The sequence below is a fragment of the Poecilia reticulata genome, linkage group LG10, assembly GCF_000633615.1.
Source record: "Poecilia reticulata strain Guanapo linkage group LG10, Guppy_female_1.0+MT, whole genome shotgun sequence".
Taxonomy (NCBI): Eukaryota; Metazoa; Chordata; class Actinopteri; order Cyprinodontiformes; family Poeciliidae; genus Poecilia; species Poecilia reticulata.
The window spans coordinates 16,296,225-16,314,644 of NC_024340.1; the positions used below are offsets into that span (position 1 = coordinate 16,296,225).

Genomic DNA, 18,420 nt, shown 5'->3' on the forward strand with positions numbered 1-18,420 from the left:
GACGTTATTAATCGATTTGAGCTAAATTTAATCCAATGATCAAATCGACAATTAACTGTAAGTCAATTAAATGTTTCCACCCCGCGTTGGATGCAAATAGAAAAAAGTTGAGATGAGAACACGATGGGTTTAACTTTTATTGGGTCAATAGATGTAACTGATAACACTCCAAAAAGAAAATCTTAATAAACTTAGTTATTTTATTAAAATAAAGCCTTTAATTGAAGTTCTATAAATATAACAGTAATAAGAATAAAGCACATTGGTGGTTTTCATCCAAACCCAGAAATCCTCCATAATACCGGTTTATAATGGTTTTCCTTCATAGTGTTCTTCTGTAAACGATTATAAAGACAAGCTTGAAAAATTAAGAAACTTCTGTGTCCTACATGATTTTAAATAGTAATACATACAGTCAGAGTTTGAAAAAGTGACTAAGTGTGATGCTGTGGTACATTTTCAATAGTAACGCCAATCAGGAGTCGGTGAAATAAGCCGAGTCCCGTACAGAGAGGGAGGAGTGAGCAGACGGTAAAACTGCAGCACCGAGCTTCTGGTCCGATAAGTTTGGTTTCTCCAATGAATCCAGACTCCCGTTTGTCTCTGAGGCCAGAGCTCATCACATCAGATCATTTTCAGCTCTGCCCTCATTTACCCTTCGTCTTTCCCATTGAGGAACGCAGTGGAAGAGTGCCCTCTGCCCACGAGTCGGGGTACTGCATCATCTTCTGCCACAGGCTGATCTCCTCTCCCACAGACTCCAGCTCCACTTCCTCTTTTCCCATTTTTACAGAGCCTGCAGTGCGAAGATTACACGGCATCCGTTATGATCCATGATGGAAAATTCCTTTGACTCATATTATGTTCACACACGAGAGAAAAAAAAAAAAAAAAAGAGAAGCAGTGATAATCTTACAGTAAACCAACCTGGAAAATTAAGACCTACATACAAAGTTATTTCCATTATGTAGAAATAAAGAGCTCATCTGTTAGTACTAAAATGATTAAAATTAAATTTTTATCTGTTTTTATGGCACCATTAAGTAACTATGCTACTTTCAGTTGTAATTTTAAGTCATTTGGAATAAACAGGATTTTCATAAGGCTTACTTTGCAATTCAACACATTTAGCAATGGAGCCTCTGTCTCTTCACAACATTGCTCCTCTATTACGTTTTTACCAGTGTTGAACTGAGAAGTAGTTCGTATAATGAGCTCAGCAGAAGTGCAGCTCCACCAGGTGTTTGCCAAATGCTGCTGGCTAGTTTGAAGGATTTGGGGAAAGATCAGAAGGTTGAAAACTGCGGCTCGGAGGTGGAGCTGCGCCTTGAAGGCGGTGCCAAGTCCACCCAGGCGTTTTGCACAGCTGAATGGTTGCCATAGAGATTAAAGGATTTCTCAAGCATGAGAGAATCAAGGAAACACTCCAGGTATGTTTTTGATGAGGAAATAACATAATTTAAAGCTAAAATAAATTTTATATAATACTGCCCCTTTAAAATGCTGTACATCTATTAGTATGAATCAGGATTTGCTAGCATTCCGGTTTTACACCCTGACAACACTTAATTTGATTAACCTGATGAAGTTCTGGTTGGCATTTTTGGATTTTCTGGTCAAGCTGAAAACGGAAACATCAGGTTTTTACCTTTTCCTGAGCTGAGGCGAACTCCTCCCAGGAACTCGTTGCTCAGCATAGCCTCTCGGTCCCACACCGTCAACTCCAGGCACATCTCTCTCAGCTGCTCCAGACTCAGCTCTTTGTACACAAACGTGCTGTTATACTGGGGGTTCAGGTTCTTCTTCACGATGTCGGTCTTCCTCTTTGTGCTCTTCGCCTTAGACGGGAACAAGTGCCTGCAGAGCCACAAATACAAACCAAGTTAATTAAGAAATGTTTCAATAAATGTGAAAGCCACCATAAGGATGGGAATCAGTTCACAGTAGTTCAGTTTCTTGAATTTGTTAAGCTGCCTGCTTAACGAATCCACTTATTGGTTCCTGTAATGCATTTGCGTGATGACATTTTGCACATGCTTCGTATTTTAAATTAGAAAATATTCAAGATGGCGTCAAAATATATTTATATTTCTCAAAAAAAGACAAAACTATGGCGGGTTGGAACATGGTCAGAACTTTAATCACAATGAAAGGAGTAAATACCGCCATCATCCTCAAACAGTTCACCACACAAATGGAGCAGATTTGTACGAATGGAAAGTGGTTGATACGTTGCTTAGCAACAGCGGTGACTCTCTGAGCACAGCGTCTTCTGCTGTAAAAGTTCCAGGTAACGTTAAACTCCTCCACATTATTGTGTTAATGTTAGAGCCACACTGAACGAATAATCTCCAACATTCAGTCACATTCAATAAATTAGAATATATTTTCAGATGAGGCTTGTTTGTTATATTAAAAGTACAAAAAGTGTTGATGTGCAGAAAGTTGCATCCTATGTTAAAATGTTTGACACACGGATTCTTGTTGTTTAAGCAAGTTTTCATTTTGTTTCAATCGAATACATCATGGTGCATATTTTGAATTAAAGAGTTTATTTCCCAACTCAATGGGAATCAATAAGTGGGATCGATAATGAATCGCTATCAGTTCCCTTCCTGAGTCGTGTGACGCACCCTTTCACAAAGCTGTCAGACGTTCCTCCGGCTTTCATTGCCATCAGGTTCTTCGCTTCTTTAATCAAGACATGCAGCTCTCCACTTTCCACAGGCGGCGCTTTTTTACCTGAAAATAAGAAACAAAACCTGATAGGAAGAGTTTAAAGTGCATGGAAACAAGCTGGCTTCTGAGATGTTACCTTTGACCTTTTCTGCGGTCGTCTTTTTGGGCGCGACATATTTCAGTGAGATCACCAGCTCTCCTTTGTACTGAGCAAACGGCGAAGCTGGCACAGCCGACCCTGTCTGCTAAAGTCAGAAACATTTAGGAACCAAAACATGAATGTGACCAAAAAACAAAACAAGGTTCATCAGGACTGGGTGGCTCAGCTGGTACAGTTACTACTTTAAAGCAGAAATATACTCACACTAAAACATATTAAGGATTTCATGAACATGGCTTTTAGCTGATATGTTGCAACAGCCAAATATATGTGAAATATTCATCCGTTTCTCTTGGCGACAGTTCTCAGTAATCCCAGTAAGAAAAAGAGAAATGCAGCCATTTAAAACACCTATAAAAGATTAGATTTGTTTTTATTACATTACATTATAATTAAAATATTTATTTCCAAAGCAGACCGTGGTCCAAGGAATAAAAAGGGTTGGATGAAAAGTGAGAAATTATTTCTGATTTTGTTAAAAATAAAAAGTTCAACTTGAGCTTGATTGCAGGTTTTGCTGGTCTCTGACTAAAAGTAAAGAGGAAGAGCAACTGGACTGTCTCCTGTTTTAAAAACATCAAATTTCTCTGCTGGCTCCATTATTCAGTTGCTGCTGCTGCTGATCAATGTTTCTGCCACATCGGTGACGTACGAGCAGCACAGAAACAGACTGAAGGTGCTGCATTTACTGAGAACTTAAGTTCAAACCTCAAACTTTTTTAGACACTCATAACTATCTGAGGTAAAATTTACCACAAAGAAACCTTCAATGCGCTCCAGTATAAATGTCTTTAAAAGTGGCCTGTAATTTTAAAGATTTTCCAAGACAGATTATGGCTGCAGGGAGTTTTGGACTAATGGCAGGAAAATCTTATTTCAGAGGCATTTAAGAAAAAACTACTGGTTGCTAAATCATCAGTAATATGAAATCTATTCTGGCGATGCCTCTTAATAAAAAAAGTTATTGCCTGCATAAATTATAATACTTATAACCTCAGGTAAAACAGGAAACGACTTAGTGATATTTAACAGATTAATAACTATACCAGGTTTTCACACATTTTTAAAGAATATTCTAGACTTTTCCAAACTCAGATTGCTAGAGTTCCTTCCCATTTCTAAAGTAAAAACCTTGACAAAAAGTTTATGGCAAATATTTCTATACATGTAAACATGTAGAAAAAAATAAATAAAACTAACTTACAAACAACTTTTAGCGAAACGGCTTGTTTCAAGTCAATAATTCCTTAAGCACTAGTTATAAGTGAAATAATTTGCAGATAAAACTAGTACTCTCTCATTTCTCAAAATTAAGAAATTACTAATTAAAAACAAGCTCTGGTATCTTGTTGAAAAGTTACTTGTAAGGCAGGACACTTGAACTAAGAAAGCCAAGATAGCTGCTTTAGAAACTACTGGTAAAAATATTTTTATCAGTCAGGAAAAATACAACTCTTTTTCCTGATTAGTGCTCCATCTATAAAAGCTTTTAGATCAAATTTTGTAACTTTCCAGACTGTGTAGGAAGCCCAAATAAAGGCCTGTGGTCAGCAGGCCAGCTTTAGATCAACCTTAGAAAAAGAAGGAAGAATCTGGTTTCCAAACTCCAGGTTCTGTGAGATATTTACATTTTCTGTAAGCTTTGTTTTCCCCTCAGATGTTCTGGTAATAGGTAGGATATAAACTACAGAGAAAACACCCATCATCCACCAGAAAACCTCGTTTCAGGACAGAATCGTCTCTTTAGTCTACCTTTCCCATGAGAGGTGGCTTTCCCATGAGAGCCATTTGTTCCTCACGTCCCGACTCCAGGTCTCTGCAGTCCAGAGCGACCTGCACCTCTCCCAGGAAGGCGTTACGGCTGAGGCGACCCTGATGCCACACCGATATCATCAGGCAGCGGTTAACAAGCTGAGAACGGACGATGGAGTACTAGACAGCAAAAATCAGATAATTAAAGGAGGGTTTCTGAAGGTGTCACACATTCAAATTCAAAACTTTTTAAGTCCATTAACAGTGAAATTTAATACCTGTAGCAAGACAGAAATGTGCAAAAAGAAAATCATATTTTAAACTTTTTGAAATGGGCATCACAACTGTTTAGTTAAAAACAGTGGAACACAAAAAAATTTGAGATGTGCCGATCAGGTTTTTTCCTGCCGATACCGATTCCGATTACCCGGTATCACCGATACCGATCACCGATACCGATCACATTATTATTTTTTTAATCAAAAGCACTACCGGTTACATTATGTGGAAAAAGGAACCATAAATTCACCTTAATTTAGACAAAAACTTGTTTTTAATAACTTTCTCCAATAAAAAAACAGGCATTGTGCAAATTGTACTGCTATCGGTAATACTATCTTTAACAGACTGATAACATATGGAGGCTCTGAAGAGGCTAAATAATGCAAAGAGTCATAATAAAACCTCTCAACATTGCCAAAAAATTCAAGTATAAAACTTGACTCTAAAAAAAAAAAAATGTATAAAAAAAGTCAGAGAAAATAATAACATACATACAAGACTGATGTATCTAAGGCCAACTTACATTTTTAAAATAAATTTAAGACATTTTAAGGCCTTAACTTTTTATACACAAATTTCAGACTTTTTAAGGAAGCGTGGACATCCTGTAGAAGCTCGTCTGGTGGAGATGTAATGATAAAGATCATGAACGCAAAACAAAACAAATTTAAAGTTTCTTAACTTGTACCTAAAATTCAAAATGACTGCATATTCAACACCTATTTCTATCAAATATTTCAACTAATTTCCATGTAAACTGCTCTGTTTGTGTTTCAGCTGCCTCTACTGAAAGCAGGACCAAAAATCAATATTTGACAATAGCTGTACTTATCTGCAAAGTAAACACAGATCCTAGGGTCAGAGTGGGTGCGGTCATTACTTGGAGCAGTGCAAGAAAACCAACTCTGAAGTTTTCTTTAAGCCAAAATGCAAAGTTCACCTTTATAGTTTCATTGTAGACAGGGTTGATGGTGTTTTTCTTGATGATGGTTTTTCTCTTGCTTTGACGTGATTTGTCTGGCAGCAGGTAACATTTCACATAACTGAAACACAAAACAGAGGAAAAAAAAAAAGAATGAAAGAAGCTTAGGTTTTTCCAAGGAACAACTGCTGGTCTTCTGCAGCATTTCCTGACCAAATGCTGAGGTGAATGTTAACATACAATTTCCTGTGAAGCTCAGCTAATCACCAGAGGGATGCAAGAATCGAGCCTGTGTAAACAGAACAGCCTCTTATCTAAACTGATCAAAGCTGTGGAAACGTTGCTGAGGCGTGTTTGCACATCAGAAACGCACAGAGACCATCAGTCCTGCTGCTCAACAAGTCCAGGATTTTATTTGTCACAGTTTTTGTGTCGTACAGTTGGAAGTTTAACACTCACGGGTTGGAAACCAGCCGCGATGCGTCGGCGTAGGCCAGACTGTTGCACTGCTTGATGAACACATGGAGGCTCTGTGTGTGTTCATCGTACTTCAGAGAAAACACGATGTCGCCGCTCACCTCCACTCTGTCAAAGTCTCCGGATTCACTGTAAATACTTGTCATGCTCTGCACAAACAGACGTTAAGAGTCTGTAATAATGTCTGCATTTTAAAGCAAATATTGATTTTTAAATAACCACTGCTCAGACATTTCCTAAAGGACCAACAGTGTTTTCTTGTTATCCAAATTCTGTTTAAGCATGCAAGAATTTGCCATTTTCTTTAAGATAATTCATATCAAAACTGAGTAAGCTGGCGTTTTAGATGAGCTCAGGATTTCCGAACTGGAGGCAGGAAATCCTGAGGTTAACGATGCTCATGTAGATTAGCTGATATCAGCTGCGCCTGCTGTAAGAAATGTTAGAGCATTGATACCTTTGAACTCTGCAGACTGGAGGTACTTCTGACCATCGACATTTTATGAAAGTTGACCAAACGGTCGATATCTTCCTCCTCCTCCTCATCTTCCTGTGTGGTCATAAAAACATTTAAATAAACACAACAGTCACACTATAAAGCCGAGTTCATCATAATGTCAACAGCAGCTCGAGTGATCCAGGTTCAATCGGGTAGTTTGAATTTTTCTGGTCACGTATGTTTCACCGTTATCCATCATAGACAAGATTACATTTTCAGTACTGAGCCTGTCACAATAAATAATCAATTGTGATAAATTAAAACAAACTCAATTTGCATGATTTATTGCTTTTCTCTTTTCTCTATTTCTACCAAAAACTGGATGATAAAAACTCTGCAGTCTGGTGTTTTGGTCTCAGCTAGCTTTGTTTTTTTTATTTATTAAAAGGATAATGTTTGCTTACAGAGACTTCATAATTTATTTTATTTGTTTCTGTTGCTTTGTTTATTTAAAATGTCTTCCAGTTCCAGTTTTAAATGTTCATTAGAATTTAAAGTTTATTGACCTTTGAGAAAATGTTTTTCCATTATTATACCATTACCATTGTGATAAACGATAACAATATTATCGTTTATCACAATAACTTCTGGGACAATTTCTCGTCCAGTAAAATTTTTTATCATGACAGGCCTGTTCAGTACATGCAGTAATGAAGCATAAGCAAAAAGTGGAAACATCCAAACCCAATCAATTACTCCACTGTGCCAGTAAAGGTATTTTAAATGATTGCATCACAGACAGAGATTCCTGATCAGAACCAGAAAGAAATGATACAATAATGATTCTATAAATAATCGATAATATTCACCACTTACCTTTATGTCCAAGCCTGGAACTGAGCGGCTTCGCTTGCCCATCGAAGCCTCTGGTTTCTCACCACTGTCACGCAAGTCAAGTGTTGATAAACACTCTAATAGAATAAAAACTGAAGTTAGGTAGATATAATAAAATAATAGTTTTTCTAAATGGGATCAACAACCTTTGGGTTTTGGGTCTATTTTGACGCTTTTCTTGAAGAGTCGTTCAACTTCCAGGTCAAAGTTCGCATTGAGGGGTTTCATATCCGGAGCCTCCAGAACAAAAATGGTAAAGCAATTAAAAAAAATATACACACATGCATAAAAACACAATCACTTAAGATCGAAGTAAAAGTCCTTACAAAGCTGGTGTTTGAGCTGCCGCTTTCAGTTCTGACAACGTCCGTTCTGCCCGACGCCGTGGGACTGGAGGCAACGGAGCTGCGAGCTCTGCAGGAAAACACATCTACTGAAAGAGACGCTTCGGAAATGTGCAGCTTTATTCAGCTACTCAAAACACACAAAACAAGAGAAATAAATATCTGACCAACAATCCTGAGATTTGTGAACTCTGTTTCTAGTTTGAAAAATAATTAACATCCCTGAACTTAAAACTTACCAAGACATTCCAGAAATTAAAGCCTTACTTCAGGTGACATTTTGGAAATGTTCTATAGTTCAAATTGGAGTTGTTCTTATAATTCAACTCCCATTCATTCATTTAAAAAAAGCTGTGGTTATTTTTAGCACCGATTGCAGTTTTCTGGCTGATTGCCATTTACCAATCTTGAAAAAGACTGACCTGATTTGTTTTGTCTGAAATTTCATTAAATATAACAATAAAGTTGGTGCCTACAGTGAGGTGACCATGTTAACTGAATGGGCAGACATGATGGGCCAGTCTGTCAGTCAAACCTCTCATGGGAGAGCAGAAGAGGATGGTGGTTGATTTTTAAACCTTCGCCGAGGCAGATAAGATCAGCTGCACATGTAAATATCAGCCGATCTCTGGTCTCCCAAAATTAAGGAGATCGGCTGCCTGATAAACCGGTGCACCTCTAGTTATTCATCTCTATTTTTATACATCATTGGTAAAATGGTCACATATGCTTGAATTCATTCCTAAATCTTTGAATTTTGTCAAATAAAGAGAATTTCAGGGAAACAGTATAAAGTACATGTAAATAATACGAGTTACGATTTCAGTTTCCACTTCACTTTTTATTTGAAGGCGAGTCTAAACGGTGTTAAACTGTGAATTTACCTCGGTTGCTCAGGAGTTGCCCGGCCGGATTCAGTCTCGGTTTTAGTGCTAAGGATGCTGACGTTTTCTGCAGACTCTGTGTCACTGCGGGGAGGCTTTGCAGAAACATTATCCTTTGGTTCAAGAGATTCCCTTGAAGCAATAGATCCTGAATGCTCCCTTGACTGACTGTCAATGAAAATGTAACAAATAGTTGTGAAATATTCCTTCCTGCGCGTTGTGAGAAAGCTCACACTAATCCTTCAGAAAACCACGAGAATGATGAAGAATGAAGACTCACTCTGTGTCAGCGAGCGGATTTTTCTGTCTGGACAGAGGCACTGGTTTGGGAAGAACTGTAGTTCTCAAGAGTTTCTCTCCTGCTGTTTCACGTTTCCTCGCTATAAGTATAAAACAAACTGTTAGAATCAGAACCACTGAAGCCCATGTCTGGTTCCTGTGCTTAACTAACCTGGTGGTCTCTTTTTCAGGGAGACCCTCACGAGGTCATGTCCAGGATTCATAGAGAAACGATTAACTCTTTGATCGTAGAACCAATCGCCCGTCCTCTTCTTTACGTCCCTGAAATTTATTACAAACACATTCAGAGGAGTGTGGAAACAGGAATTTATACACACTAGGCATGAATATTTAGTTGGATACACAGCAGCAGGGGCTGGTGACGCAACTTCTGAATAAAAAGTCAGTGGTATTGTGCCGATTGTAGCAAATCAAGGCTGAATTTTTGCAGTAGATTAAAGAGTGTTTTTAGTTTAACATCTTAATTTTGTGTAGAACACTTTGAATTATCTTAGGGTCCTCAAAGGTCTATTCTTGGGTCACTTTTTGGCCATTTCTACCTGCTCCCCTCAGATCAGAGTGTGGAGCACAACATCTCATCATTAGCTGCATTTTCATTCAACATATAATTGCGTAATCTGACATTTTGCCTACCAAAAGGATTCATCTCCTTGGATGTTTTAACCTTAAAACCTCCAAGACAGTGAATAATCTTTATAGGTTCTGTATGCATGTATGCTGATGACAACTTTATATTTCTGTCACCACATAACCGTAGTCACTGGTTTCATGTGTCTATTAGGGATGTCACAATCATCAATATCTAAATGCAATTTATCCTGCAAAATTAATTACTTAAAGATGCTCATTTGCATCAATAGGTACAAGCTGATAAATTTACATTTGTCAAAAAAGCCTGATTTCTTCTGCCAGCAGTGCTGCAGTAACAGAAACTCGGTCCCTCTCCAATGAGCTGCTGCTCAGTTTGTTTGTGGCCCTTGGATTAATATTATGTGGCCCCCAACTCCAATACAAGAAGTTTGGTCATCCAGCACTTTTAGTCATTTTTATAGGAGGACATTTTCCATGGCAAGTTTATTTCATCTTAAACAGAAAATGTTAAGTACAACGCAAATAATTTTCCTTGAGTTAGCTTTCATTAATTATGTGATTAATCGAGCCACAAACATTGAGGATGTTTTTACTCAAAAACAGACTTTGGCACATTCTTCCTTTACATTTAGCTAAATACAGTAAAGACTGTAAAATAAAAATCTTACTTTCATTGCTGGCAATAAACTAAAAACATTTTAAAATGGAAAATAAGTCCAAAAAATGAAATAACTGCAAACTTAATATTTTACGTTTGCCTTAATATTGTGCAGATAAAACAGAAAAAATACACAAAAATATTTTGGCATTTGTAATCTAGGAAAAAAAAAAAGAAAAAAAAAAAAAAGATTTTGGACCCTGAATATTTTCAGATTGGGGATTTTGGTTGGACACCACGGATTTAAATCAATGGCAGAAAGGATGGAGGCGTTTTCATTTGCAACAAAACAAATAATAATAAACAAAAATCTACAAATTCACTCAAGTCTTTGAAAAATTGAGTCATTTTGAACAAATGCAGTAATATCAACGACGGCAGATATGCAAGGATGAGGGAAGCTATGAACCAAACCGCTCTTACGTTTCTTTGATACACACGCTGCACAACCAGGATCCATTGGGCAGGACTGCTTGGCAGTTTCGGCACACGTAGTGATTGCATATTTTACACTGGTTGGAGAAAACCGACAGACGACTCAGAGGCTCCTGGCATCGGCCACAGCTCCGCTCGCTGTAACTTTCACCGCTGCGCTTGGCCCCTTTCCGTTTGACCTCCAGCAACTCCGACTTCAGCTTCCTGAGACAAATAACCAAAACCGCCACTTCAACTGAGCATTAATGCAGGCAGGGAGCTCAGGAATATTCTATATGTGCTTTCAATAAAGAAAATGCAACTGGAAAAGTTAAGAAAAAAAACAACAATACAAAGAATACAAGTACATCTGAAAAAATGTGAATGTTGTGCATGAAAAAAACTCATTATACACTAAAACATTCCAAGCCTTTTAATATGATCATTGTGGTTTACACATAATAAAAATTCAAAATTATGTATCTAAATTAAAAGTTAAATAGAGAAAACTCAGTTTCACATCAATAATTTCCATATTTTCCAGAACATAAGTAGCACTTTTTTTCATAGTTGGCTGGTTCTGCAACCTATAGTCCAGTGTGACTTAAGTGCTTTTTTCCCCTCTTTGTGACTCATGTTTTGACTGACGTGTTAAATGTTAATTCATACCAATGGACATGAACCATGAAATACGGTAAATAAAAACACCTGCAAAGCTTAGACACCGTCTTCACAGGTAAAAACTACTGACCAGACATTGCATCATTAATGCTCCAGAAGATGCAGCCGTAAACAGTCACTGCTAAAGAAGCTTGTTGCTCACACAGTTCTGTATCCAGGAATATTGAAAGAAAGTTGAGTGGAAGGAAAAGGTGCACCAGTAAAAGAGAACACACGAATTTGATGGATCTTCTTTTGCTACCTAAAAGCTCACGTAGCATTTAGCGCCATCCTAAATGCTACCAGTCTGCAATGAAGGCAGCACTCTTCAGTGTGAATGTTATTACCGAATAAAGACATCCAAACTGTAGCCATTAAGTGATTGAAATTGGTGAACTAATAGATGGACTAATAGAAAACTGAATGGAGAAATGAAAGGATGATTGCAAAATGGATGGAAAAATAATGAGAAGAGTGGAAGGGAAGGAATAATTTTCCTTTAACAAAATGTGTCAAATAACAAGACAATTGCACATAATTTAGTTTCTTAAAATGTTTAAACTTTCTGGTGTTAAAATCCTGTCAGAATTTAATGTTATTGTTTCCTCCTAAGTGAAGTTATTTTTGTAACCTTACTAATTTGCATACATATTGCAACACAACCTACTTTGCATAGATGGGATGGAAAAAGAGAAACATTTCCATGTTTTTTCAGACTTTTATAAGCTAAAACTACTATTTACGGATTTGAAAACAGTAAGCTAAGCCAGCTAAAGACAGAAGTTCATCATAGTACTTACAAATATACTGATGTAAAATATTTTCATGGTAATCTTTAAAATATAACTTACTGTGTCACAAGAGGAGCATAAAATTAAGGGAACCCCAAAGTCTAAATCTCCTGGCCATGAAAACGTAACATGTTTTGGTACTCTCTGGTCTCTTCTCACCGTACTCGTTTGTCTTCCACCGTCCTCAGCTCCTCATCCCGACGCAGCACTTCCAGGATAAGCTCCCGTTCCGAATCGGACAGGAAGCCCAGGTTGATCAAATCAGGAGCCTCCAGCATCGTGTCTTACTAAGAACGGTCAGCTCAGGAGAACTGGGTCGACTTTATGGATGGCACATTGACACAAGGAGCCTGCAGACAAGATACCAGTAGAAAGTTTCTGCAGTGCTCGACAGAACCTGTAGCTCAACTCAGCAGGATGTGGTTCATTTAAAACCCAGAAAAACCAAATGGACTGAATGCTTCATGCTATTAAGATTAAACTGCATTTCAAATGATAAAAAAAAAGGTATTTGAGTAAATCTTGATGTAGACATATTTCCCACAGCACTTTAGTCAGAAATTCTGAAAAAGGATCACGACATGCAGTTTCCCACCTAAAAAAAAACAAACAAATGCATAAAAAGAAGCAGGCGGATTTAAATATCCCATAGACATCCTCTGCTGGGGTTAAATGTTTTGATTAATGAAGGCTGAAACAACATGAACTTGGCCATCATGGCGGGTTCCCACCAAAGATACAGAGAGCAGGGAGGAGTTCAACAGCATAATCATTTGTTTAAACTCAACATCAGTTTTATAGTACACCACATTCCCGTCTTAAATAAGAGCTTCATTTAAATTCGAGTTACCTTAAAGCAAAAGGAAACATTACTGGAATAACCCAGGCAACTTTTTCCTCATAGTTTGAATGCCAACAGTTAAACAGTACCTGTAGGGCAACTTCTGGGTGATAAAAACTCTACCAGGAACTGGTGATTGTAACAAAAGACAAGGAGAACTGCTGCTAATAAAGTTTATCATGGTTTACCACGATGTATATGCATGTCTAATAAAGCTATTGGCAAGTAGATAATGCAAATAAGAACAGATTTAAACTCACAAGTGACTACAACGCTCAGATGGTCTTTAAAACTAGCCGGTTTAGGTTAAACATGTATGAAATCTGGAGATTAAAGCCCGTTTAATGAAGCCCACCGTTAGCCTTTAACGGCACCAACGGTCGGACGTAGACGTACGTTACGTTAAGAGTCTTAAAGTGCAGCGTAAGTTACACGAACTATCCACATTAACGACGACTACAGACAGGTCTGAGTCGCATAGAAACGGGTAAAACTTGCAAGTCGGTACAGTGACATAAAAATGTCTAAAAGTATCTAGTTAATTAGTGAGAACTGCACACACCTGTTGGTAAAAGTCGACACCAGTCCGCTGTCGGCGTTGACTCGGGTTACTGTGAGAGACAACGACAGGAAATAATAGAAAAAACGATGAAGAGCTGTAAAATACAGAAACCATGAGACGATCCGGTAGAGGTAACTTCACTCACCCTGTTTCACCGCCACGGTCCAAACCGCACCTCCAGACTGATTAATATTCCTCCCTGCTCCAATGCCTGGTGTTGTTTTCTTCTTCTTCCTGCCCTGCGGGATCCGAACCACTGCCCGGAAGATAAAGGAAAGTTTGCAGCACTCGGGTCGGAGCGCCTTTCCACATTTTCCATGACAGGTGCATTTCTTTTGCTCCGTTTACCACAGAATGAAACGCTGAATGTGGAAAAATCGGCTCATTAACTGTTTTTTCCTCGTATCCCAGCTCTTTTTCTTCCTTTTGGCTAGAAAGTTGGAACGGGAAGAGCTCCATTTTCCCTTAAATCCCACAAAACATTAGAAGCTCCTGAAAGAATGGAAATAATTTAATGGTCATTTAACATTTTTCCCTTTTTCTTTTGATTTTCATCTTTTCGTTAAAGTTTTATGTAATCAAAATAATTTTAATAAAGATAAAGTAATTCAAAGATACTTTATTTTCCCCCAAATTTGTATCCAAGTGTCTTCAGAGTCTTTGCTGTGTGCAGGAAGAGACTCCAGTAGCAGTCAGTCTTGCAGTGATTCTGAAGAGGCCTCTGACTGAAGACTGTTGCTGTAAGACATGCCAACAGCTCAATTTCAAGAAATCTGTAAATTTTTAAAATCTAACCAGTGTCTGTTGCCGCATTTATTAAAAATTAGTTATACATTACATTTAAAATAAAAATGTCAAAAATAAAATAAGGATTCCAGGAAAGTCAATCCTAATTTGAAGTAAAGAGAGGAAAGGAGTCACAGTTTAGCAGCAATATTGATCAGTGTAAACTATTTTGTAACCAGAAATAATGTTGATATGTTCAGAATGTTGCTACCAACAAAGCTTCAGTTTTTCTTTAAAACAACTTTGACTTTTGCTTTAGCAGATCATCGAGAAGAAAAATCCCTTTTTTGGGAGCAAATCTTCCCTCATCTACTCAACCGAGCTCAGATAGGATTATTATGAGGGTCTCTGCATGTGATTCACATTATATCCACGCTAATAAAAGCATGCAGGGAGTCGTCTACACGGCGAACTGATTCTCCTTTCACTTCCTTTCTCTGACTTGCTATAGTTCACAGTGATACCTAAACTAATTTAAATATTCATGACTGAGAAATGTATCTAAATAATTCAATGGGTTTTTAGCAGATTCACTTCTAGTTCTGATTAAAGTCTGAAGCTTTTTGAGGAGAGATATTTTTAGTAAATCTGATGCAGACTTTGTACTAAATCCATCTGCTCTATGAAAGTTTTCAGGGTTTAAACCAATCAAAATCTCACTGAATTTATCATTTGTATGATGTTTGTTACTGGTTAGTTTCTTATTAATCAATAACATCAGGAAAGACAACCATGCATGAAAACACAGAAGGGGAAAAATTTCTGTTTTCCATCAAATATATACATTTATGTTCACGGTAGGCTAGAAAACCATTTCAAGTGATAGGATATGAAGTTATTTTGAGAAGTCAAAGAGTTCGACTATATGATCAAACGCTTAATTATTTAGAATAACCCTGCAGAGAAAAAAAATTCTAAGTATTTTATGGCCAATTTGTGATTTCAAAATTATTTTATAATATATTTTTTTATAAACTCATACTTGCTTTAATTGCTATAAAATGTAGAGATATCTGGTTTTGGCTGTTTTGTTCTTTTTGCTTCTGTGCTTACACTTCAAAAACACCAGGCCTATTGCAAAGAGCAATAAATCTATTAATCACATGATAAATTAAAGCAACATCAATTATTTACATTTTCATAATTTATTGTTTTTCTCTTTTCTTTCTACCAAAAACTGGATGTTAAAATCTTCAGTCTCGTGTTTTGGTCTCAACTGGCCTCTTTTTTAAAGGACAATTTTGTTTACAGAAACTTCATAATTAATTTAATTTGTTGTTTCTGTTGTTTATTTTGGACATTTAAAGTGTCTTCCAGTTCCAGTGTTAAATATTCATTCGGATTTAAAGTTTATTGATCTTTGATAATGTGTTATTGCATTTTTTCTTGAAATGGTCTCAAAACCACAATATTATCGTTTAGTGCAATAACTTCTGGGACAATTTATCGTTCAACAATAATTGGTGTCATGACAGGCCAAAAAAAATCTTACCAAGAACTTTTCTAGTGCAAATATCAAAAAAGACAAGTTTCAAGTTTGATTATTATGTATTTTCTTTTGTTTTCTTAACAATAAAAAATTTTTTCTCTGATATTTTACTCTTTCAAAATAAATATTTAATTTTATTTAATTTCAAGTGATCTAAGATATTTGACCTGGAAACTAGACCAAAATTACTTTGTAAGATTTTGTGTTTTTGCAATGTAAGATGAGTAAAACCCAGGTGGGTAAAATGTTTTTAGCTCACAAGAAAAAAACATAGACCAGGCCTGATGGGGTTAAATAAAAGTGTTCTTGACCCTGCAGCCTTCTTTTATTTATTCCTGGGAATAAAAGCAGCAGGAATATTGTTTCTCTGTGTTTCGGTGTTAATTCAGTTCGGTCTGCAGTCCAAGTCCAGCACAACATGGTGCACATGAGGCGCATAAGACTTCACATGCTCTATGTGCTGGATATTTATTACCCAAGATGCACCAGTGAGGTCCATGAACAGAGAAGTTATTCGGTCTGCGGTGTCACTGGCCCAGGCCTGCCACACCTCTCTGTCAGCGTTCTTTGCAGAAACATTTTGAGGAGCGGCGTTGCCAGCAGCAGCGTTCGGTAAAGGAGAGGTGACGTTCTGATGAATGTGCAAAACGCCGCCGGTCGTCTTCTTCAGCAGCCGACACGCAACGGGCCAGCCGTCCTCAGAGGTCGGGATGAGACCCAGGTTCACCCGGTCCGCGACATTACACAGCTGAACCTGGGAAGAAAAGAAAACAAAGGCAAAAACATAAGATTTTACTCAGTATTTTGTATTTTCCAGTGCAAATATTTTAGTACACTTGAAATAAGACAAAACTTTTTAACCATAAACAGCAGTTTGTTTTAAGTAAATAATTCCTTAATATTGATGGAATAGTGCTAGTTACACTGATAATAATAAGACATTTTTCCCATGTTATAAGTGAACTGGTATTTTTTCAGAGTTATTAACTTAAAACAAGCTCCTACATCTTGCTGAAAAAAATAACATTTCTGATAATACTATCATTTATTATTTTTTATTGAGACAATAAATCAAAATTCTTATTAAAACAAATTTTTCATTATAAATGATATACGATGCAATAAACACCCACTGATACTTTGTACACGGGATGCCAAACAACTATTTAAATTTAAAATAATTTATTCTACAAATAAATATTTAAAAAATCATACTAAGTAAATAAATTAATGAATAAATATATTTTCTTAAGTCTTTATCCCTGTAATTAAAAAAAATAATTGTAAAAATATCTAAATTGGCAAAAAAAACATACATATATATTAATCATTATTATGTTAATATTAAGTTTAAATTAGATTATATATCAATGGTCAAAAAAGTTAATTGTTCCGACTCAGTCACATTGTGTTTCCCAGTAGTATCACTAGGGGGTGGTACTGAGCTGAGCTGTAGCGGTTGCCCCTCCTATGCTTCTTTTTCTCCAATTCGGCTGAATCCAATGAATGACTGATGAGGAAATTCGGTCATTTGATTCAGCTATGTAGGACACATTTAAAAAAAATAAAAACATCAAAACAAAACCAGCCAAATGAAGACTTTTTACTTGACGGTTGTCTCCTGGGTGGATGGTGCAGCACTCTGACACCCCGTTTACTTCCAGGTTTTTCTGCAAAGCAGCAACGGCGTCAGGGTTCCACTCACAGGCGTGAACATGGCTGGCCCTCGCATGAACCAAATATGGCAGAGTGAAGTAGCCAATACCTGACAGGAGGTAAAAATGGGACAATTACACAGCAGAATGCCAGAATAATTACATTTATTCTTAATGTTGACATCACTCTGAACTATAGAAACCAAAGGAGAAAAAAGAAAATCCTCATTTTCCACAAATTAAATCTTCAATAAGCATGTCAGGTTTTGCTGGACGATAAAATGTCACAGAAGTTACTGCAATAAATACAAATTTTGTTGTTTTGAGATAATTTTCAAGTAATAAAGTTTATATTTTAATGAACATTTAACACTGGAACTGGAACAAAACAAAATTAATCATGGAAGTTTCTGTAAACTACATTGTCCTTCAAATCAAGCGCTAGTTGAAGACTTTTATCATCCACTTTTTGGTAGCAAGAGAGAAAAGAAAAAAACAATAAATGATGCAAATGCAAATTATTGAACTTGCTTTAATTTATCATGCGATTAATTTATTTATTGTTTATTGCAACAGGCTTAATCTTAAAGAACCAAAACTTTGATTGATTGATAAAATTGATTGATCTCCCAGCCCTGACTAACACATTGATCTTTCATTACCTGCATACAAGTCGACCACAGTCTCTCCTCTGCAGTCAAATCCGGCCACACGGAGCTTCTCTGTGATGTTCCCGGCTGAGAACATGCATCTGGTAACATCAAACTCATAACTGAAACAAAAACACATTATTCATTAAGAGCATGTCTATAAAATATTTAGAAAAGCAATCTAATTTTA

General features: G+C 36.9%; 2 protein-coding genes across 5 annotated transcripts in view; both read right to left on the minus strand.

The window, feature by feature from the left end:
• Positions 1-123: 123 nt before the first annotated feature.
• sytl4 (synaptotagmin-like 4) lies at positions 124-14,204 on the minus strand. 4 transcript variants are annotated; one of them, XM_008420654.2, is made up of 18 exons: positions 13,796-14,204; positions 13,651-13,699; positions 12,407-12,597; positions 10,806-11,021; positions 9,285-9,394; positions 9,114-9,213; positions 8,834-9,001; positions 7,932-8,019; positions 7,752-7,842; positions 7,588-7,682; positions 6,730-6,822; positions 6,255-6,421; positions 5,814-5,916; positions 4,592-4,771; positions 2,816-2,924; positions 2,634-2,742; positions 1,649-1,857; positions 124-796 (listed from the first exon to the last, which is right to left on the minus strand). In XM_008420654.2, exons 3-18 carry the CDS (start codon positions 12,523-12,525, stop codon positions 648-650), a joined length of 2,106 nt encoding a protein of 701 aa, XP_008418876.1. In that variant the 5' UTR covers positions 12,526-12,597; positions 13,651-13,699; positions 13,796-14,204; the 3' UTR covers positions 124-647. The 4 variants fall into 4 exon arrangements, with proteins under 4 accessions (XP_008418876.1, XP_008418879.1, XP_008418878.1 ...); XM_008420657.2 differs by having other exon boundaries at positions 2,816-2,921; positions 13,796-14,203; XM_008420656.2 differs by lacking the exons at positions 13,651-13,699; positions 13,796-14,204 and adding exons at positions 13,178-13,217; positions 13,349-13,587.
• Positions 14,205-16,210: 2,006 nt separating this feature from the next.
• Positions 16,211-18,420, minus strand: part of trmt12 (tRNA methyltransferase 12 homolog) — a 4,870-nt gene continuing 2,660 nt past the window's right edge. The window contains exons 5-7 of the mRNA XM_008420653.1: positions 18,243-18,352; positions 17,533-17,690; positions 16,211-16,679 (exon numbers count right to left, since the gene is read on the minus strand). Of these exons, the coding sequence (XP_008418875.1) occupies positions 16,311-16,679; positions 17,533-17,690; positions 18,243-18,352 (637 nt within the window). The 3' untranslated portion in view covers positions 16,211-16,310. The remainder of the gene's footprint in view (positions 16,680-17,532; positions 17,691-18,242; positions 18,353-18,420) is intronic.